Source organism: Mus musculus, chromosome X (genome assembly GCF_000001635.26).
Source record: "Mus musculus strain C57BL/6J chromosome X, GRCm38.p6 C57BL/6J".
Classification (NCBI taxonomy): domain Eukaryota; kingdom Metazoa; phylum Chordata; class Mammalia; order Rodentia; family Muridae; genus Mus; species Mus musculus.
In genome coordinates, this window is record NC_000086.7 from 100766712 (window position 1) to 100790035 (window position 23324).

General features: G+C 47.8%; 1 protein-coding gene across 9 annotated transcripts in view; it reads left to right on the top strand.

The window, feature by feature from the left end:
• Window positions 1-699: 699 nt before the first annotated feature.
• The window catches only part of Dlg3 (discs large MAGUK scaffold protein 3), a 51000-nt gene continuing 28375 nt past the window's right edge, over window positions 700-23324 (top strand). For 2 of the 9 annotated variants that reach the window (NM_016747.4, NM_001177778.2), the window contains exons 1-10: window positions 1011-1717; window positions 4596-4649; window positions 4904-4954; window positions 5346-5470; window positions 5656-5825; window positions 6112-6248; window positions 6554-6698; window positions 7361-7520; window positions 9096-9252; window positions 9668-9770. In NM_016747.4, the coding sequence (NP_058027.1) occupies window positions 1361-1717; window positions 4596-4649; window positions 4904-4954; window positions 5346-5470; window positions 5656-5825; window positions 6112-6248; window positions 6554-6698; window positions 7361-7520; window positions 9096-9252; window positions 9668-9770 (1459 nt within the window). In that variant the 5' untranslated portion in view covers window positions 1011-1360. Of the gene's footprint in view, window positions 1718-4595; window positions 4650-4903; window positions 4955-5345; window positions 5471-5655; window positions 5826-6111; window positions 6249-6553; window positions 6699-7360; window positions 7521-7783; window positions 8234-9095; window positions 9253-9667; window positions 9771-10559; window positions 10662-23324 lie in introns of those variants that run through there. The other 7 variants (XM_006528124.4, XM_030251380.1, XR_001782754.2 and 4 more) reach the window with 6 other exon arrangements.

Here is a 23324-nt window from a genome sequence, read left to right on the forward strand (position 1 = left end):
ACTGCCTTGATAGAGACTTTTGTTTGCACCTCAGACTTTGTAACGATTCAGTCATTGTCTGCTAAAGATAAAACAAGGACAGAAACAAAAAGCTAGCCTGGGTGGCACCTGTAATATCACCAATCAAGTAGTTGAGGCAGGATGATCACTCTGTCTCAAAAAAAAAAAAAGATTCTTTCTGTCTTATGATTACCCTTTCCCCACCTTCCAACAGCGTGAGCGAGGAGAAGTCAAGGAGACCTCCTTCAATCGGGATTCCTGGGTGCTGTGCCAGAACCAAAGAATTGGCTTCTTTCACTTTAGATCTTTTCTTACCACTTCCTTGTACCCGAACTCCCTTTCCTCGTAACATTTCAAGCCTCTTTTCCCTAACATAACCATGGAGTGGAGGCAGAAGTGTCGGAGGCAGGCATAAATAGTTTTCTCTCGTTGCCGGTTCTGAGGTTAGTCTCTCACTGGTGATGTAAGAAAGGTCGACTGTGAGAGATACTCATTACAGGGCCTAGGAAATGAAAGAACAATGGTCCTGATGAGGATGCGCTGACAGACCTGGATGCTGCCCTTTTCCTTGGTCCCCTGCAGGAGGCAGCACTTCGCGCACCCTGTCCAGATGCCCCTTTGATCGGTTCTATTGCTGCCTTTACTTCTGATGGCCCTAGCTTAGAGCAAGCTTAGGGACCCATTGAGCATCTCACTGCAACTCCCTCTTGCCAGTGGGGCGGGGTGGAGCGGGCAGAAGACAGCCTGAAATTGGCAACACGAGAACACAGGATCGCAGGATCATACTCTTCAGCTCTCTAGTGGCCCAAATCTCAGCCACCTAGACTAGGGTTGCCAGTAACTCCACAGAATAGGGGAGATGTGTCTGAGTCCGGGGGGTGGGGGGGCGCCTCTGCTTCTGCTCCTTTAAGAAGCCGCTGTTTAGCATTCCTGCTGCTGCCGCTGCCGCTGCCTGACTCTGCGCTCTGATTGGCTGGAATCAATTGAGAAGGGAGCCAGGGAGAGATGCTCTTGACTCCACTCAGATCCATCCTGGGGACCTGAGCAGAAGAGGTTCTCGCCGCACCTAGCCTTTGCCTGGGCGCCCGATTCTTCTTTGCCGCTGGGCCTCGGCCCAGAAGCCACAACGGGCGACACGGAGCCGCCAGTGCTGGAGGGGGAGCCATGGGTGCGGGGCAGCGTGGGGGCAGAGGCCCCAGGACGCCCGCCCGGCCCCAGGCCCCGCTCAGCCAGGGCACCCCCACGGGTGCCCCCTCCTTCTTGGTCTGAGCAGTGCGAGTGTGCTAGGGAGCCCGGCGGCGGCGGCGGCGGCGTGGAAACTGGCGTGGGCTGGGGGGTCCGAGCCGCGGGGGGCAGTGCCATGCACAAGCACCAGCACTGCTGTAAGTGCCCCGAGTGCTATGAGGTGACCCGCCTGGCCGCCCTGCGGCGTCTTGAGCCTCCTGGCTACGGGGACTGGCAGGTGCCGGACCCCTATGGGCCAAGTGGGGGCAATGGGGCTAGCTCCGGTTATGGAGGCTACAGCTCGCAGACCCTGCCTTCACAGGCAGGGGCTACCCCCACCCCTCGCACCAAGGCCAAGCTCATCCCCACAGGCCGAGATGTGGGGCCAGTGCCCCCTAAGCCAGTCCCCGGCAAGAGCACCCCAAAACTCAACGGCAGTGGCCCCGGCTGGTGGCCCGAGTGCACCTGTACCAACCGGGACTGGTATGAGCAGGTAAGGACCGGCAGATGAGGAGGAGGGGAGGCTGGTGGGACAACCCAAAGGACTAGGGATTGGGGTCTAGGAAGTCTGGGGAGCAGTAGAGGTTGCTGGGGCTCCAAGTCTATGGATCTGAGCCTTTAGCAGCTGACCAAAGAGAGACTGTTGAAAATACATCTTCTATGTGTGTCTGTTTAGGGGGTCTCCGTTTGGAGGGGATTGGGAGGAGCTGTTTGTATCAGGGGGTGATGGTATGGCGGAGGGGCACATTTTTCTAGTGTGGGGGATTTGGGTTTGTCTCAGTGCAGGGCGGGGGGGTGGCAGTGTCTCTGTGTCTGGCAGGGGGCGGGAGGTTCTGCGGGGGTTGTATGTGGTGTGTGTCTCCATAGGAGGGGAGGAGGGGGCATGGTGCTCTGCGTGGGGGGGACATATGTGTTTGTATGTATGTTGGGGTGTGTGGAAGAAAGCAATGGAGCTTGTGTGAATGTATGTATCAGAACCCATGTGCCCAGATGGCTGAGCGTCATCTCTCCATACCATGAGTCCCTCTCCATCCCAGTCCCTTTGTGTGTGAACGTGCACATGGATATGTGAGGATGTGTCTCTGAATGTGAAGGTGTCTCTGTCGATGAGGCTGCAGGGATAGCTGTGTTCGCCCGAGGGTGTCTCCATGTATATGTGTGTAAGCATGTGGCTTCAAGAGTGTACACGTGTGTGTGTGTGTGTGTGTGTGTGTGTGTGTGTGTTGTCCCTGATGAGAAGCGCTTAACAGGCAAAAGGGGGGGGGGCAAGACACATCCCAAGCAAGGCTGAGATGCTGCTGAGAAGGACAGACTCTTTTGTCCAAGCTGCTCTGAAGTGTGTGCTGCGGGGGGTTGGGGGGCAGGGGGTGTTAAACAAGCCTTCTTGCTCCAAAGCAGGCATATTGCCTGGAACCAGGCAAAGGGTAGCTGCCCTAATGCAGGGTCTTCTCTGAGTGGGACATGGCCCTTATGGGTACCCACAGATGTGAGAGAGCTTAGCTCCCCAGCTCTGATTTGGCACAGCTTGGGAGCCCCTGGGTGCTGGGCACAACTCCGGCTTCCACTCCCAGCCTGAACTGCCAGCTTAGAAAATGGAAGGAGCGTCTGTGGGAGAAACAGCAAAATGGAGGCTGGGCCAGCAGAGCCAGGTCTCTGGCACGCATGGCGGAGGGCCTGTCTAGTTCTTCAGTTCTGCAACCCCCAGGGTGGAAAGAGAGGAGGAGAGGCTTTGCTCTCTATGGAAGGTGCTGACTGTCCCAAGCTGGTGACCATCTGGTCACCCCTGTCCTCTTCGGAGAATAGGATGTGCTTTTACCTAGAAGCAAAAGAGGGGGCTTCTTGGAGATCAGAATTATCCATTCTGTATGTCTGTCTGTCTACACCTCTTCCTATGTCCCTAGCCTTGGTTCCTTGCCCTCTCCAGTGAGTCCCCTCTTTTTTGCCCCTCCCTTATAAGCACACGCTCATGCTTGGCCTGCCTAGTGAGAAATAGGTGCCAATTCCAGGGCCGGGCCTGTTGGGTGATCTTTGGATGGCTCCTGACCCTAGAGGCAAGGTCCCTGAGTGGAAGTGGGACCAGAGCTAGAGGGTGGACTACTGGGAGCTGAAACCTCCAGGTGCCACCCAAACTAGGTGGGCATGGCTTATCACATGTGGAACACACATGGTACACTAGGTACACGAGAGAGTGTACCTGCATGGGCTCTCTTTTGCTCTGTAACGGTTGTATGGCACTTCAGTTGGCTGTGTTAGTTGCGGGGGGGGGGGTCTCTGATGAAGCAGTGATTTTTCTTCCTGGGACCAGGGTGAGGCTGCAGCTGGAGCCCTCCCCACTGACTCCTTAAGACCACAGAACATGAAGGGGGAGAGAGAGGGGAGGCTAGTCAGCACTCTTGAAGCCAGTGCTGCAGAGGATGAAGGTGGGAAGGGGGAGGCAGAGCAGACTATGTTAGAAGAACACTCACCCTGTGTGCTCTCTTCTGGGGCCACAACTTCAGAAGGGTGTAACACAGCCAGAGAAATGTGGATCAGTGCTGGGACACTTGGTGAGGGAGACAAGGGGCTTCCTTTAGTCTTGAAAATGATTGTGGGAATGAGGAAGCAGGTGTACTTGTCTGTGCAGAATCAGATTTCCACTTGAACAAAGGCCACAAGTATGTCCTGTCTGGAAGGCAATGTCTATTTGTTGCTGAAAACAACCTGTGTTTTTTTTTTTTTTTGAACCCCTTACTAGCCTGTCTTGCCATGGCTACTGTGTGCTTAAGATCACAAATTCTGATCCTACTGTCTATGGGTCATCAGGTTCCCCGTCATGGGAAATTTTGTCTACCCCAGTCCTGTCCTAACCCTGATTTGTCCTCAGACTCCTGGCCAGTTCCCACCCTGACCCTTTCTTCTGGAGCACAGAAAGGGTTCAAATCAAAAGTTGCTTTGGAAAAAAATTTGGATTAGGATTTTCACTCCTGTCCATTTGAGAACTTGTATTTCTGGGACCTTTGAAGGACGTGTAAAAATAGGACTTCCGGGAAATAACTCTGATGGAAATAACATGGAGAAGGGATGATCAGCCAAATTACCACTGGCCTTGAAACCTCCTATAGTCCAAAGAGTACCTGGAGATACAAGTTCTATATCCTAACTCCCAGTGTGCTTTTGGCACACCCCACAACCACTCTGGGCCTTAGTGTCCTCAATTGTCATGTGAAAGTGGTATATGTTGTCTTTCTATATCTGACATTGTGGGACTCTATGATCCCAAAGTCAGGGGGAACTGTTGTTCAGAAATGGAGAGGTTCCCTCACCAGGCTTCCTATGGATGTTGGGTGTGGTACAGTTTGCCCACCATGCTCCATCTCTGCCATCCCCCTTAGGCCAGCCCTGCACCCCTCCTAGTGAACCCCGAGGCCCTGGAGCCCAGCCTATCGGTGAGTGCACCACTGGTTGGCTCAGTCTCAGACAGTTGATCTGGGCTAAACAAGCAACTGGTTTTGGACTGATATGGTTGGATACAAGGGGAGGGATGTGCTCGCTCAGGGTCAGCCTGTCCCCATCTGTGATCTAGAGATGCCTTGTCGTGTGCTTGGGATCTTTGTGGGAGTGGGGAAGGAGTAAACTGATGAGAGGGCAGATGAGTAGGTGGGCAGAAGACACTGAAGGAAGTGCTACTGTCTTCTTTTAGGTGAATGGCAGTGATGGCATGTTCAAGTATGAGGAGATAGTACTGGAACGGGTAAGTTTTCCAGGAGGGAGATTGGGAAACAGGGGGCAAAGTTTACATCCAGGAGAGGGGAGGGCCTAGAGCAGCATTTCAAGACTCACGGGGGAGCCTATACTGAGGGTATGAGGAAACAGGGCCTTCAGAAGCCACATCACTGCAGCTACCAATCAACTCACAAATATTGATCTTGTTGACTGAGGCCTGGAAACTTGGGGTGGGGGTTGGTTTGCTGAGGCCTCTCCACCAAAATGGTGAACATAGACTGAGAAACTGCTAGGTTTCTGATGAATGTGCCCCACCCTTCCCTTGGAATCTGGAGAACCGACTCTGGGATATGGAAGGAGATGGAACCCTCCTGTGTGCTCTCAGAATGAAATGACTGTGCCCTTCCACCCCCTTTCAGGGCAACTCTGGCCTTGGCTTCAGTATCGCAGGTGGCATCGACAACCCTCATGTCCCTGATGACCCTGGCATCTTTATTACCAAGATCATTCCTGGTGGAGCAGCTGCCATGGATGGGAGGCTGGGGTGAGATGGCCTGGAAGCAGGGCTGTGGGTGGAAGGGACAGGATGGAGATGAGGGACAAGGATGACCCTTCCATTATATTGGAGAAGAAGAGGGAAAGGAGGAAGGGAGAGCCGAGGAGAGGGAAGATACAGGCGACAATAGAGGGGCGGCACACACTGTCATGCCTCTTGGGCTTTCCCTACAGGGTGAATGACTGTGTGCTACGGGTGAATGAGGTGGACGTGTCCGAGGTGGTGCACAGCCGGGCCGTGGAGGCACTGAAGGAGGCAGGCCCTGTGGTGCGGTTGGTGGTGCGGAGGCGACAGCCCCCACCTGAGACTATCATGGAGGTCAACCTGCTCAAAGGGCCAAAAGGTGGGGCCCTCCTGGTTCCCGTGCTCTAGCAACCCACCCCCAGCCCCTGGGTTCATGGCCGCCCCATAGGTGAATGGAAGGGAGGGGTTTTTCTCCTGGCATGATTACTCCAGTCCCAGATCCTAGCCTTCTTTCTTGACCTCCGATTTCAATCCTTACTGACCTTGGGATGATAGGATGGTGAAGCTTTTGGAGAGGGCAGAGGGAGGGGATTGGCTTCAAAATGGATGAACCGTGCTAACTTCTCCCTGTGGCTCTCTCCCACTTCCTGCTGGCTGCCATTTAGGCCTAGGTTTCAGCATTGCTGGGGGCATTGGCAACCAGCACATCCCAGGAGACAACAGCATCTATATCACCAAGATCATTGAAGGAGGAGCTGCTCAGAAGGATGGACGCCTACAGATTGGGGACCGGCTGCTTGCGGTGAGATAGCCTTCAAGGGGATGCCCAAACAGTAGGGTAGGGAGGATCAGCTCTGGTAAACCGTCTCACTCCATCAAAACCTCACCTCAGGATAAGGCATTTTGGCAATTTCAAGATCACCTGAGTTGGTCTTACTCAGCTAACAAGGCCCTAGTTTTTTCCCATGGTGGGGCCAACCATGCTTATATATTATCCCTTTAACCCTACCCGACTGGTACCTGTTAGTATGCTGAAAGACCACTCCTTTGAGTGCCCCGGAGAAGTTTTCCCTTCTAAGACCCACCCTAGGGTGTCTCCTCTTCTAGGTGAACAATACCAATCTGCAGGATGTGAGGCATGAGGAAGCTGTGGCCTCACTCAAGAACACATCAGACATGGTCTATCTGAAGGTGGCCAAGCCAGGCAGCATCCACCTCAACGATATGTATGCTCCCCCTGACTATGCCAGCAGTACGTACTCATTGCTCTTTGGCCCTGGTTTCAGTGGAGACGGTGTCTGGCCCCTTTGTTCAGAAAGAACTAGTACTGATGGTATTGTCATAACTGAGTTCAGGTGCCAGCCTTGTGCTTTGGAGTTGGGTGCCCTTGGACAAGACCTTTTCACAACTTTAGTTTTTCTCTTTAGTCCAAATAAGCTAATGGTGTGTGTGTGTGTGTGTGTGTGTGTGTGTGTGTGTGTGTGTGTGTGTATCGCCTTCCTCATAGGACTGGTGCAAGGATTGAGTGAGATCATGGATGAGAAAGCCTTTGGAAAACTATTAGGCTTCAGAGATGTAAGGGATTATTATTATTATTAATCACACCTCTAGTCATGCCTTTCTTTGTAGACTGCTTTGACTTCAGCTCTTTCTAAGACTCACAGGAGTAAGCCTAGGGTTTAGAAAGGGACAGAGGAGGAGGAACCCTGGGGTGAGGGTGGGTAGTGGGTAGAGCAGGGAGCAGTGGCCTAGGGAATCGGCATTCCTTGGTCCTTTTTGTACCTGAGGTAGGATGTAAGGAAAAATCCTTTGAGGGGGTTGGGAAAAAATTCTATAGTGGAACATCTCTGGACACCTCTCTCTCTCTCTCTCTCTCTCTCTCTCTCTCTCTCTCTCTCTCTCTCTCCACCTCAGCTTTCACTGCCTTGGCTGACAATCACATAAGCCATAATTCCAGCCTGGGTTATCTTGGGGCAGTGGAGAGCAAGGTCACCTACCCTGCTCCACCTCAGGTGCCCCCTACTCGTTACTCTCCTATTCCCAGACACATGCTGGCTGAGGAAGACTTTACCAGGTAAGACACTCTCCTGTTCTTTCAACCTAGAGGGGGTGAGAATAAATTTTCTGGCTGTTGACAGGCCTTCTTGTAGTATGGCAAAAGGGCAAGGCCCTCATCATCCCCAGCAGTAAGATCTGGGGCCCTTCTCTGTGAGGCCTTCGGACTTCAGAAACAGAGGTGGCTGCAAGGACGATTACCGCCGTCAGGGGGAGTGCCAAGCAAGTGGCCCAGATCCGAAAATGCAGATCCGGGGTGGGGTGAAGCGTCTAGGGGGCTGAGGAAGTGGGGGCAGCGGGGGTCTTCCTGCCCTGCGACAGTATCAATCCTCTCTTCGGCAGCCATCCATAGTCGCTGAAGAAGGCCTTTTAGCTGACGGGGTTGGCGGGAGTCAGAGAGGCCTCCAAGCCAGCCCGGGACCGCAGGAGGAAGGGTTCCGCCCCATGGTGGTGGCGGCGGGCCGGGGCCGTTGAACTGGTCAGGCCGGCCGGCCAGGGTTGCAGGGGGACAGGTTTGCAGGGTGGGGCCTAGGTGGCTGCTGGGCCAGCAGTGGTGGAGACAGAAGAGTAGGCTGACCCGGGGAGAACCAGAGGAGCCATGGAGACGGCTCGCAAGTTCTCAGGCTCAAGCTTGGCCCTGGGTTTGGGCTCGGCCTCTGCTTCAGCCTGGAGGAGGGCTTCGCAGAGGTGGGCCTGGCCGCTCCGTTCCCTGCGGCCTGGAGGGGATGCCAGGTAGGAAGCATCAACCCCAAGACTCGGAACTGCAAGAAAGGAAGAGGCTCACTTGAGACCTGGGCTTTCTCTCAGGAAAGATGCTTGTACCAAATGAAGATGGCAGGATGGGACAGTGTGCTGGGGAGTCGGGCTAGTTGTATGGATATCCATATGCAGATAATTTCCACTTACCGGGTGGCACTGTGTGTGTGTGTGTGTATATATATATATATGTATATATATATATATATATATATATATATATATATATATATATATATATATATATTCTCCTCTCTTAAGTTTAACCTATTTTGGGACCTGGGATTTCCTCATCCTCATCTATTTCTTCTTCCACACCACCATTGGTCAGTGGAGGCTGCCATGTTGGGGGAAGGTAGAAAGGGACATATAGTTGAGAGTAGCTTTTGGATGGTCAGGGAGATCAACCCAGGGTGACTCCACTGCCCTTACCAGGTTTCTCTTTCAGTCCAGGGCCTTTCACAGAGCTGACTAGAACAGAAGACTCAGGGAAGAAAATGAGGGAGTGGGCTGTGAAGTTTGGGCTCCAGAGTTCTGGATGACGTTTTTGTGGACCTGAGAGTGCTGAGGAATGCCCATTGGGAAATTGACTAGGAGACTTTACGAAGGAGGGACAAGGAACTGAAACTTGGCACCTGGCATAAAAGAGCAGCCAAGCAAGTTTCAGGAGTCAAAGGGGAAGCACAGGGCATCACATTAGAGAAGCCCTTTAGAGTCTTGACTTCCTACAGCAAGTATGGGTTCTGTGCCGGCCTGGTCCTCACAGCATCAACAGTTCCTATCATCCTTTCCTGACTGCCCACTCCACCTTTTCTTATCTTCTTTTATTTCTCTCCAGAGAGCCCCGCAAGATCATCCTGCACAAAGGTTCTACAGGCCTGGGCTTCAACATTGTAGGAGGAGAAGATGGAGAAGGCATTTTTGTTTCCTTCATCCTGGCGGGAGGCCCAGCAGACCTAAGTGGGGAGTTGCGAAGGGGAGACCGGATCTTATCGGTGAGACAAAGTCCGGGTGGGAGGATGGGTAAAAGGGAGGAGGGGAGTCCCTGTGTCCACCAAAAAGTGTTTCTTGGGACGGAGGGAAGGGCTGAGACCTGAAGAAAATGTAAATTGTTTTTATAAATATCTTTAGGGAAAAGAGAACAAGACTAGACTTATGCTGGAGGAAGAAATGAATGTCTTTAGATCTTAACTTTGATTGGCATTTGACTCCCACAAAAATAATTATTACCCCAGAGGTATTGTATCCTTTAGGCCTAATTTGTGGGGACAGGATGGAATTTGTGGAAGACCAATCCAAATAGGCTGAGAGATAGGCTGTACATCCTCTTTATAACTGCTATGGGGGCGGGGGGGACTCTCTCTCTCTCTCTTGCCTTTGAGGTAGCTCACAACTCCTCTCTTTGGACAGGTAAATGGAGTCAACCTGAGGAATGCTACCCACGAGCAAGCAGCGGCTGCTCTGAAACGGGCTGGCCAGTCAGTCACCATTGTGGCCCAGTATAGACCTGAAGGTAAGAGAAGGGAAGGTGGAGAAAGATGATGAGTTTCAACGTATGCTTAGCATTGACTTCTCCCACCGTCGGTAACAAAGCCATTTGACCAGGTTCGCGATATTCTGGTGCAGTAACCTCTTATTTCCTTTTCCCTCTAGACAGTGTGGTAGCTATGGTGGTTTGGGAGCATCAATCTAAGCAGTGCTAAGATCTTGCAGATGAGGAATGCAGTACTGCAGGAAGCCTGTAGTGGGCAGCAGCCCACGAGAAACACCACTAAGAGATTTTAGGGCAAATGGGAAAGACAGAGGGGGGAATTTAGGGCTCTGAGGCGGTCGTTGGGAATAGTGTGCCCTGGGAAAGAGTAACTCAGTTAGAAGAACTTCAGAGAGTAAGAAATCCGATTTCCTAAGAGATCATGGAGGTCCCACTTATTTCCCTTCATCAAAATAAGGTGATACTGAGCCCTTGGGATGGGGGATTCAGGAATAGAATCACACCCATATGGAGATCTTTGTATTCTCAGCTAGTAGGCCCTCCGCAGGGGCGAGTGGGCGGAGCCGGTTATGCAAACAAAGGTGTTTGATTGGCTCGGGCCAGCGGAGGCCCAGGTGAGGAGGTGAACTGTACGAAGGCGCGCCCCAGCCTGCCAGCCAGCTGGACAACCATTGGTGCGCCGAGCGCGGCCTCCAGCCGTACGCCCCGCCCTCTGACCCAGGCGGAGGGCGACGGGCGCCCCTCCTCCCCTCTCGCCTCTGGCGTCTCCTCCTCTATCCCCTCCCCCTCCTCCCCTTCTCCCCTCCTCCCGCGCGCCCCGCTTTGTGTCCGTGGTCTCCCGCGCGGGACAGAGGGACCGGCCGGAGCCGGCGCTTTCTCGACAACTAGACCTGGACTCCGACTGAGCGCCAGGTGAGGTGGGACGGACGGGGGCCAGGCCCCCTCGCAGTCCCCCCAGTCTCTCCACTGTTCTGTTCTCAGCCTCTTTTCCAACATTCCGCCCCATCTCTGTCCTCTTCCCTAAAACCTGCGCTGTACACCCCGAGGCCCCTTCTCCGCCACCTTGGCTTCCTCGACTGCTCTGCAAGGGGCTCTGCGCCCTCTGAACCTCGTCTAGCTTTTACCTCCGTGCCATCACTTCTTCTCACCCATCAACTGTTGCCCCTTTTCGTCCTAAAGCCTCAGTGCAGCCCACAGCCTCCTTCCTGCTGAGTCCCCAGCTGCCCTCGATCCCTCAGAGGAATTTTAAATCTCCCCCCCCCCCCATGCTCGTTTCTCTCCCTAACCCTAGGAACTCCAGCAACTAGTTTAGGATTTTTGTGTCCCCGGTCTTCTCAAGGCTTTCATTCTTTACCAGACATCTTTCGTCTCTCTTCCCTCTTGTAATCCTGGCCTTTGTCCCCTTAGGGCTGCAGTGCCTGGGTTCCTTGGACACCCAGGCCCTGCAGGCCTGTAAGCTCTGTGGAGGAGGAACCTGGTGCTAACAGGTGCTCTAGTAGTGCAAGAAGAACGGGAGAAGCTAGGATCCCTGTGACAAAGCTAAGAAGGCTCAAAAGCGACCACCTTTGTCCTTCCCGCCCCTCCCCCACGTTAGTTCCATGCCCTCCGAGCCCTAAGAGAAAGGGCCCTGTCACCTTTTCTACCAGGCTTGATGCAAGACAGGAGTGCAGGCAGGATAACTAATAGGAGAGCTTGTTGGTCTAAGATAATTGGAGAGAGAGATGCAAAAGGACACTTCAAATCATTTCTCTCCATGTTTGGCTTTCGGCTTCCTGACAGGGAATGCTCCTTAGGGATATTTTTTTTTTTTTATGAATCAGGCTTATGATGTTTGCTTCTGAAGAGAGGCTTCGCCACAGGATTTTTCTTAGCAACTAATATTTATCATTTTTTTTGCCCTCAATTTAAGAGTAGATTCTGCAAAGGAAATGGCTTCTCAATGCCTGTCTGCCTGTCTGCCTGTTCCCCCCCCCCACACTGCCGTGTGTGTGTGTGTGTGTGTGTGTGTGTGTGTGTGTAAGAGAAAATGGTTATTCTTTCTGATGCTGGGCACATGGAAACAATACTGAGAATTTGCCTGGTGGCAGTATGCTGGAAAACTGGTGACTAAATATTTCTATGACTTTGGTTTGGGGAATGCAACTGGTCTGCATAAAAAGCCGTGAGTGGCTAAAGTCATTCCTGCAGTGGTTCCTGCTCTCTCAGTGGAGTTTAGGATGCAGACTGAGATGCTGTCTGTGTCAGGTCTTTCTACTCCTTGTTGCTCAAGTCCGCCTTTCAGAAATTAGGTGAAGCACCGCGCTAAGCAGTGCCTCCCCAGTCTTATTTTTTCTTTGGTTTGCTCCATACAACAGAGCCACAATAAGCAAAGTTTTTCTTCATTTGAAAATGGACTTTTAGGTGCTGGTATAGATAGGCCATCAAACATTCTTCATTAAATCCATACTTCTCTTAAATTAAATCCTTGTATTTAAGAGTAAGGGTTACATGTGGATAATTGTACAAATACATTAACTATGGCTCTTTGGAGAATTGCATCCTGGTGGCCGTTTGCAAGGTTGAATAATCTAACTTATGTTCATGTGTTGGCAAAAGTGGCAGAGACTTCTGATGTTGTTGGCTAAGCAGCCGTTCATTATTTGGATTTTCTCATAGAATGTGAGCACGGGAGGGGGTCAGATCACACTGTGCATCCCTGCTGTGCAGACTGGAGCTACCCGGGAGAACTAGAACTCAACTGGCCTGAGGTCACTCAGGGAAAGTTGTGGAGGATAAGCAAACTATTTAATTTTGAGGTCCGCTGGGGACACATAGAGTGGTTCTAGCAATGGAGACCTAAGACTAGTTCAGAGTTGAAGGATAGAAGGGAAGAAATAAGAGCTAGGGAACTAGAGAGGGAATGGGGGAAAGAAAGCAGTGGATGGAAGGAGACTGCGGAGGCACCATTCCAGGGCCCCCTTTGACTACATCAGAGTTAGCATGAGAGCTTAAAAATAGCTTTGGCTAATTAGAACAGTCAGGATAAGAACTTTTTTTTTTCTGCCTTTTAAAATGTTTTAAATGAGATATAAGTCATAATAGCATTCACTTCCCACATGTAGGTCTATAGTTCAGTGACACAGAGTTGTGCCTGTGTTGCCGCAGATAAATTTAGAACATTTCATGATCCTCCATTCCTTGGAATACATAAAGAGGGACAAGCATTGGAAGTTGCTTCCCAGTTCTCTCCCTTGAGCATGCAGGCGGGGGGGGGGGGGGGGGGAGGGCTGGGTGGCAACTTAGACATGCTCCTAAAAAGAAATTTTTGGTATATGTGGCTTGCTTAGTGTGGATAATGAGGTATAGAAATTGGGTCTATCTATTGGAGCTTTACAGTGTGCCTAGCACAGGTGCTTTACGAAGTGTTTTCATGATGAAGTTTTGGAAATATTAAATAGAAATAGAAGCAGACTGTTTGGAAATGGGTCTTCTTTGTCACTGGCCCATGGAACTGCAGCAGGCAGGTAGAGATGGCCTTGGCGTTACAGCAGTTTGAGATCCACGCCTTCCCCTGCTTACTCCCTTCCAGCTTATCAACTGACCTAGTGTTTTTGTGGAAAGACCTTTTGTTTTTCAAGTGGAAACCTGATCTCTCAATCAATAATTGAGCCAGAAATGGATCATTTAAAGTAGCCCAACTGGGGACTGAGCCTTTGTGAAGTTTTGTTTTTGGTTTGGTTCAGTTTTAGTTTTGGGTTTTGTTCTTTTACTGGGATGTAAATCTACATAGGGTAGAAGTGTGCTAAGTGAGAGGATTCTCTTTCCATTTTAAGGTGCCCGATGGGCTCATCACAGAAACCCCTCCACATAAGCCCTGGAAGAGCTAGGAAATCAGGGCTGATATCATGAAGGTTCCAAAAGGTTATTTTTTTAAACAGCATTTCCCCACATTTAGGAATGAAAGATGTAAACATAGCTATCCTATCACTATGATCTCTCACGAGGGCAGAGATTAAACTGCATCAAGGCAAAAGAAAGTTTTGAAATTCCTGCATTCCTAAAGCAAGGCTCAGGCAAGGGGAAGATGAATCCTCAGAGTGAAAAGGTGGAAAGAACCTAAATGTCCATCGAACCTAGAATGGGTAAACAAAATACTCTAATTTAGACCGACTTTTTTGTTCTGCCATAAACAGAGTAAAAACTGGTTGTCACAACACAGCTTAACCTTGAAAACATTAAGTAAAAGAAAGCCAGGCACACCTTTAGTCCCACCAACAACTCCAGAGGCAGGCAGATCTTGGAATCCCAGGCCAGCCCAGCTTACATAGTGAGTTCCAGAACAGCCAGGGCTACATAGTAAGACCCTGTCTTAAAAACCAAACAAAGACAACACAAACAAAAAGAAACGAGACATATTAAATGATTTCATTTACATAAATTAGCCACAAGAGACAAATTAATGGAAGCGAAAGACCTAGGGCTCTAGTGAGGGGAGGAATGGGGGATTTTCTCTGTCTCTTTTTAATAGACAAAGACAGGGATAAGCTTTGGGAGAGTGATAGGGTTAAGATACTCGCTTCCTAATGCATCCCTCCCAGGTAGGGCTTGGATGCCATGCAATCTCTGGGCTTTTAACATACTTTGGGGGAGGGGTTCCAAACAGGGTTTCTCTGTAATCGTGGCTTCCTGGGCCCCTACTGTAGGCCAGGCTAGTCTCAAACTCACAGAAATTCTCCTGCTGCTTCCTCCCTGTGCTGGGACTAAAGGTGTGCACCACCACTGCCTGCCTGTCTTTGTGTGTTTTTGTTGTTGTGTTGTTTTTGAGATAAGGTCTCATTATCCGGCTTTGGTTGGCCTGGAACTTGCTGTATAGATCACGCTGGTTGGCAGACCAGACCTTGCTTCTGCCTTCCCAAATACTGGTGGGATTAAAGGTGTGTGCTACTACACCTTGTTTATCTCAGCTTTTCAGTCGAGGCGATCATACAGTCCTGTACGAAGAGAAGTAGTAGTAGGGAAGAGATTTCTGGAAGCATGTGAGTTCCCACAGGGAATGGTTGTGTTGGGGAGGGGGAGTTGCTTTGTTCAATTGAATAGCGAATGTGACCAGGTCTAGAATATTAATGGTGCAAGTAGGCATTTCTCATTTCTTCAACTGGAGTTGGGTCATTCCTTTTGAGTACTGGGGATGGTATCCAGGGCTTCATGTGTGCTAACCAGGGGCTGTGCCACTGAGTGACCCCCCCAACCCTGTCATTCGTCATTTATTTATTTATTTAGGCTTTCCCCTTATTTATTTATTTATTTATTTATTTATTTATTTATTTATTTATTTATTTTTCCCGAGATGGTTTCTCTGTGTAGCCCTGGCTGTCCTGGAACTCACTTTGTAGACCAGGCTGGCCTCGAACTCAGAAATCCACCTGCCTCTGCCTCCCGAGTGCTGGGACTAAAGGCGTGCACCACCACTGCCTGGCTGTCATTCATTTTTATGACAACAGTTAATTCAAGGCTACACATAAATGGAGTTTAATAGTTTAAACATCATCCCTAAACTTCTTATCCCTCTCAGCCGTAGGCAACCACAAATCGCCTTTCTGATGCTTACGAAGTTATTGTTTATTCTGAATTTTTCATGTAAGTGAAATTACATGCTATGTGGCCTTTTGAGACTGGCTCCTTTCACTTAGCACATGATCAAGGTTAATTTATATTATAGCATGTAGTGTGGTACTTCTTTACCTTCTATAGATAAATAATCTCTGTGTGTGTGTGTGTGTGTGTGTGTTTGAACTGTTATCAGTAATACTCCATGACCGTCAATGTGCAATCTTTCAGTGGACATAAACTTACATATTTCTTGGACATATTCTCTGGCTCAAATCTCATTACCATTCCCCTTTGAGGACTGTCCAGGCTGCTCTCCACTGGGCCTGCACCATCTCTGCATCCTTCCCAACACTCGTCAGTCCTTTTGGTTGTCACCATCCTGCTGGGTGTGAAGTGGTATCTCCTTGTGGTCTCGATTTGCATTCCCCAGTAGTAATGTTGAGCATATTTTAAGGGCTTATTATTTGTTGTTCAATTTTGCTTTGATTTGGTTCTCATCCTGTTTACAAATTAACTGGAGAATAAATAGGGCCAGGCATGCTATTGCTTCGGTGATTAGAAGGAACCAGAGGGTCGCTAGCTCAGTCCTATCGGCTGAGTGTACTGCGGGGGGGGGGGTGGGGGGGGGTGGGTTAAGGCTTTAGTGACGGTGCTTAAGCTAGAAATGCTGATCTGATAAAAATAATAGGGTCCACCTTCTTTTGGAATCAGGCTATTGAGATATAATTCACATGCCATAATATGAGCATGTCCACTTAAGATATACATTGCAGTTCTTTCTGCAATTTTCAGTTTTTATTACAGTCAGTTTTAGAATACTTTCATCACTCCAGAAGCCTTGACCCATTAGCAGTCGTGTTTCCCCCTGGCTCTTTCTCTCATCACAGCCCTAGGCACCTTCTAATGTTTTGCGTGCAGTTCATGTAAACATTGCAATGTGTGGCCTCTGGTGCCCAGCTTCTCTTAGTGTAACCTCTTCAAGGTTCAGCCATGTTGTGACACGTGTCTGTCTGTTCCTCATTCTTCTAGGGTGGGATAATAACGTAGTCTACGGTTAGAGTCCGTTTTGTTTCTCCATTCTCGTGTTCTTTTCGCTCTTTTACTGTTACGAATACTGCTGTTAGGAACATTCCTGAAGAAGTTTTCCTGTGAACAGATGTTTTCTGCTCGCCTGTATTTACACCTAGAAGTAAAATTGCTGTGGGTCAGAAGGTAACGACATTTTGGAGGCACTGCCAGACTTCTTAAAGTGACTACACCCTTTCAGGCCCACCCAGTTTTGTAAACTTAGGAGGGAAGGTGAAGCTCTCCTTCCTCACAGTTTTGTCCCCTGAAGCTGACTGTGTGTTTGTGTTGGGCTTTTCTGTCTTCTGTGTTTCTGTAGCCCAAGGACATTGGAGTGAAATTTGGCACGGTGTTTTGAACCTCGCTAGACAGGTGCTTTCTTGTCCTTGCTAGGTGGTGTGAGTCAAAATCTTAGGAGCTTTGCACTTTGTAAAATATCAGATCTTCCTGCTAGGTGGAATGATTACAATGATATGTAGTAATGAGAATGGGTGATTTCTTAATGTAATGGTAGAGTTTGACAGCTTCTTTTTCTGTCTATTGTGTTAGGTGTTGAAATCTTGACCTTGATATTGACACTGATTTTTTTTTTTTAAAGAAAGAACACTTTAGGGTAAATGTCCTGTTGCTTTATAAAAAGGAACAGAGGCAGAATAATTTGGGACTGCCACTGTCACTGAAATTAAAACTACTGTTTTTAGTACTCTTGTGTAAGATACATGCACACACACACACACACACACACACACACACATACATATCCATTAGCACAATATATAGACATTAGGCTCCTACATACATGATATAGAGGTCATGTATTATCTATCTATATCAGAGAAGCCAAGCTTCTCAGATCCACTTCTGAGTTTTCTCTAAATGAATAAAAATTCTTAATTCTTGGACTCAGTTTCCTAATGTCTAAAATGAGATTATATAAAATGTTTTGTGATCTGTTTCCTTGCTAAAATTCTGTGTTAGATGAGTAGAAGTGAGTTTTTAGTTCAATTTATGAATTTTTGTTTGTACTTATTAAATCACATGGTCTTGAACTAATAACCACTTTGCTTTAATAAAGGTCCTCCTCCCCCGTCTTTCTTGAGTAGGCTTTTATCCTCCTGAGAAAGGTTTCTGCTCACTGATTTCACAGCTCCTTTCGAAGCAAAGGCCCCAGAGATGTTTTGAATTTCTGTTTGACAACATTGAGTTATGAAATATTTTGTTAGATAAAAAAATTAAGATAACATGTTTTGTATAAATAATGTACTTTAAGGATTTGGATTTCAAAAAAGAGAAAGAATCTTGTAAATGTGGGGTTAAATTCCAAACTGGATTTTTCTAGTGTTTTATAACTGCTCCGAAGAAGAAAGTGGTAAGTACCAAAGTCAGATAGGGCAGCTTGCTCGAATTCTCTCAGTGGAAGTGGGTTACTGCGGTATGGGTCAGGCAAGTATGGCTGTGGTCGATGGAGATTTCAGTAAGGCTCTAAATGCCTGGGTTATAACGCTATGTGCTCATGTGGATTTGTTTGCATCTGGTTGCTAAGTTAGGAGCAGTGTAGATTGAAATTTCTAGTGCAAGTGTATGCTGGCTTTGCCCTGGCTTACCGTTGGTCTGCTCAGTGTGTCTCCTTACTCGGATCCCTTAAGTTTTATTCCTGGAGATAGAAATACTAGATTTACATACAACTGAATATTTTGAAAACACAAAGTCAAAAAGTTCAAATCAACTGACTAGTGCATGCACATCTTTGTATATTTCTTTTCAAACCATATATATTTATATTTTATATATCATGCAATGTGTCTGTAGCTTTAAAAATGGAATTATTAGATTGAGGCAGTTTTTATATTCTTTTCCATTATTCTAAACTACATCATGAATATTTTCTTAGGTCATTATATATTGTTTGAAAAATTTTTTGAAGTAGTTAACAAATAGTTCCTCATATGTGTGCCATAATTCAGGTAACCATTCTTCTGTTAGTGGCTATGGATATTTAGGTCCCTCCCCCCAAGATTTTGTTCTTCTAAAAATGCCTTAATGAATATCCTTGTACAAGGTTTCTTTGAATCTATAATTATTTCCTGAGAATATGTTCTTTCAAATGGAATTATTCATTGAAAGGATATGAACATATTTAATGCTTTTGATGCATTTTTTTTTCAAATTAGCTTTTACCTCTATGGGCAGTATAAGCCCCCCCCCCCCACACCCCAAAAAACTTCTCACTAATGTGGAGTAATTTTATTTATTTTCATTCTTTTGACAGTTTTCTACATGCATAGAATGAATCTCAAACTTTGCCACCTCCTAACACTCCCCCTCCCCTCCCCTCCCCTCCCCTCCCCTTCCCTCCCCTGCTGAGCCCTTTCATGTCCTTTTGCTTGGGGGCCCCCACTGAGTTTAATTAGAGTTCCTTGCGTGAACATGGGTGGGAGGTTATTTACTGGAGCACGAGCACCTTATCATCAATCATCACATCATTTAAAGAAAGGGACCCCCCTTCCCTGTGCCACCGTTAATTGGCCATAGCTCCACGTGGGGCTGGGGCTTCATGAGCCCTTCCCCCTCCCAGGATGAAAAATTGTTGGCTCTCCCCAGTCTTGTACCAGTCTTACGTAGATAAGCAGAGTTGCAATGAGTTTGTTCGTGAAGTGGTCAGGCTTTTTTGACAGCATACCTCTCCAGCCCCCAGCTCTTCCCTTTTCACCCATCTTGATATTCCCAAGCCTGGGAAATGGGTTTCTGCTGCTGTCGCATTTAGGGCTGAACTTGAACATCCCTTACTCTCAGCACTTCTGTCAGTTAGGAGTCTCTTCATTAACCACCATCCGGTGCAGTGAGAAGCTTTTCTGATGAAAGCTCACGGCACTGACTTATGGACAGAAACATGAGTGCTCCAAAGGCTATTTGAACACATGTTCATCCAGAAAAAAAAAGGGCCTGTGACCTCTCCAGCCCCCAGCTCTTGACTAGGTTTACAGTACTAAGTGTGGATTCCCCGTGTGGAGTGGGCTTCACATCCACTTACAGCGTGTTAACTAGTCCACAGTATTCATGCCATGATTGCACTAACGAGGACGTCTTGCCAAGCTGGTCTTTATTGTAGCTTCCAGGGTTCACAGCTGGGTTGAGACGGTTGATAACCTTCCTTGTCAAAGCCTGGGTAGCACTTTCTAGCACTATGAAAACTAGCCAGCTAGGAGGAAGCTATCAACTCAGCTCCATGGCCTGTGACTAAAAGTGTGTGGTCTCTTCAGCAGTAGGATCTTACCATCCAGTTCTGGTGGGTAACCAACAAGGCCACCAATCTGCATTGCTTTGGGGGCCTCTGGGGCCTCTCTGACCAACAACTTATAGGGTGTTATCCCACATCTGCCACTAGGGTTTTCTTTAATAACCTATGGCTTCTATGTTAGGTTTCTATTTGTGTGATAAAGACCATGGCTAAACACAACTTGAAGAAACAGTTTATCCAACTCACAGATCACCTTCCAACTCAAAGATCACACTCTATCACTAAGGGAAGTCAGGGGAGAAACCTGGTGGCAGAAACTTGAATCAGGGGCCATGCTGCTTTGTTAGGCCTGCTTTCATTCATATGTATATGCATATGTATACATATACGTGTGCGTATATATACATATATATGGGTGTATACACACACACACACACACACACACACACACACACACACGGTTTCTCTGTGTACTTGGTTTTCCTGGAAATCTCTCGATAGACCAGACTGGCCCTGAACTCAGAGATCTGCCTGCCTCTGCCTCCTGACTGCTGGGATTCAAGGTGTCCACCGCCATCCCCTTTCTTTTATATTTGTATTTTGTGTAAGAATCTTCAAAGGGGCAGAAGAGGGCATCAGGCAGGTTCCTTTTACTGCAGTAACAGATGTTTGTCAGGTGCTGCAGCAAGCGCTGGGGACTGAACCTAAGAGCAGTCAGTGCTTTTAGCCATTGAGCCGTTGCTCCAACCACCAGTTTGCTTTCCTTTACACTCCAGGACCATCTGCCCTAGGGCTAGCACCACCCACGATTGGCTGGGTCCTCCTGCATCAATCATTAATTAAGAAAATGCCCTACAGGCTTGCCTGCAGGCCAGTCTTTTGGAGCCATTTTCTCCATTGAGGTTCCCGCCTCTCAAATGACTAGCTTATGTCAAGTTGACAAACAAACAAAACCCGCATCCAGATAGTTTCTATAAACACTTGAGAGGCAGAAGTATGCAAGTCTCTGAGTTAGAGGCCATCCTGGTCTGAGTTGCTAGGCAGGAGTACAAAACAAAAAAACAACCTGGGGCTTTGGGAGAAACATCTCCCTGTGCAGTGCAGGATACCTCCATTCTAAGTCTTTTTTTAAATCATATTTTAATAAGCTCATAAAATAGTAGGCTCCTTATGGCTTTTTCATAATCCTTAGTGTTGGTTCCCCACTCCCCACCCCCTCTCCTACCACGCCTTTCACCCCTGGCAGTCCCCTTTCCACTTTCCTCTCACTTAGGTTTTATAATCTTCCATCTCTGGCTTTAAGGTCTCCCCTCCCCCTACCTTCCCTTCCCTCTAATGTTTTTTTCTAACTTCTAGCCTCTATGTGGACCTGGTCTACTTTATTAGAGACCCTCCACACACTTGATACATACCAAACTCTATTGGATGGATATTTGTTGTTGTTGTTAGTAATAGAATTGAGCCAGCTGTGATGGAGCAAACCTTGTCATCCTAGCACTCAGGAGGTCCAAGACCGCCCTAAGCTACATAGCTAGATTATGACTCAAAACCAGGCTCGGGGGTTAAAGTGGGAGGTCACTTCCCTATCATGTAGGTCTGGTCCCCAGCACTGAATGGAACAAACAAAAGTAGGTAATAGACTTGAACATCTGTGTCTGTTTATTGGTTGTTGTCTGTGGCTGTGGTTATGTCTTTTTGACACAAGTGGGATTCCTCATGGAGTCTAGGCAGGCCTCAGTCTCACTGTCCTTCCGAGTCTCCTGAATGCTAGGATTTATAGGCCACACAGCCACACATGTGGATATCATCTCTCTCTCTCTTTTAAAAAAGATTTATTTATTTATTTTATGTATATAAGTACACTGTTGCTGTATAGAAGGTTGTGAGCAATCATGTGGTTGCTGGGAATTGAGCTCAGGACCTCTGTACGCTCTGGCCCCACTCGCTCCGGTCAGTGGGTACCATCTCTTGCACCCTTCCCCACGTGCCTGTTTATGCCCTTTTTCCATTCCCTGGTGTGGTATGCTCAGCTTTGAAGGTTTAATATAGGTAAATTACTAGTTCTTTGTTAGATATATTGCAAAGGCTTTTGTAATTTGCTTTTTTTTGTTTATTAATTATTTCAGTGGTGGGAATCAAATCTCAAGGCCACACATAAGCTAGGCAAACTACTGCTGAGCTACACTCTTGGCCCTTTGTGTTGGAGACAGGGTATTGCTGTGTAGACTGGTCAGGCTTTGAACTCAGCTCTCCTGCCTCAGCTGTCTGTGCTGGGATTACAAGTCAGCTTTCGTCCAGTGTTCCCCGCTCATGCTTTTTGTCTGTATTGAGCGATCTTGAAGGTCCTTTCCTAGTCTGAGAGAAAATAAATACCCAACTGTGTTTTCCTGTGGTTACTTAATGTTTTTTGTTTCACATTTAAAGCCATTGACTTGAAGTCTTACCTTTATTAGCAAAATTATTTTATACTCTCATAATTTGGATTTTGGGGTTTCTTACTCTCTTCTGTCATGGCTTACCTTGGACTATTGATTATTTTACAAAGAGATTAATTGAAAGCAACCACAGATATTTTAGCAACTCTAAACTAGAGGACAGGGGTCTTTTTGTAGGTCCCTTTTTCTCTGGTCTCCTTTTACAGAAATTTGACCTAAAAGAGATTCAGATGATACTACAGTAAAGATTGTTGGACAGTTTATGATTCTGGGGGGAGTATTACTGTGAAGGGCATTTGCAACTGGATTGTTGACCTGGTAAGATATAGACATTGGTTATATTAACTTAGATTGGCAGCCGGGCGTGGTGGCGTACGCCTTTAATACCAGCACTTGGGAGGCAGAGGCAGGCAGATTTCTGAGTTCGAGGCCAGCCTGGTCTACAAAGTGAGTTCCAGGATAGCCAGGGCTACACAGAGAAACCCTGTCTCAAAAAACCAAAAATAAACCCAACTTAGGTTGGCAAGCTTCCTCATAAGCTGTGTGTATTCTGGTCGTTATGAGGTAGCATCACCAGTAAGTATAGAAGATTGTTCCGAGAATGTCTTTGGTACTGAGAGCACAGTAAAGGTAGAATTCTGCCTTTGTTCTCGGGCTTTCTACAAGAGAAGACCTGCCTTGGGTGACCTTTCCATATACTTTCACTTGTGGGTTAAGAGAGCTAACCACTTGGTAATCTTTCATTGAGGCGTGCTATGTGAAATTTCCTTTGAAGTAGGGAGAAGGCCCTGTTTGAAGCTTTTCCCCACTCTGACTGCTTGATGGATGTGAAAGCAAGGTACTTTTGTACTCATTTCAGACCAGGTGGCTGAGTGTAATAAAGCCTTCAATGAGCATAGCACTTTCACCTAAACAGCCAGTTCTTCCTACATCCTCACTTCCTGGGGAGATAGACAGACCCGTCAGACAGACAGACAGATAAACACACACACACACACACACACACACACACACACACCAACAAAAAACAAGCACACAGTTGGTAGGGAGAACTGGAATTTTTAGAGCATGCTTACCGAGTGCATCTTGTTTTCTGTTTTATTCTCAGCGTCCTTCAAAATGCTCTCCAGAGCCTTGGCTGAGTGTATGCCGCTGAGGAAGTACATTGTGACAGTTCAGGGACCAGAACAGCTTTCTGTTTAGGGTTAGTCATAATTTAGAGTCATTGTTCTAAGGGTAGAGCTGGAA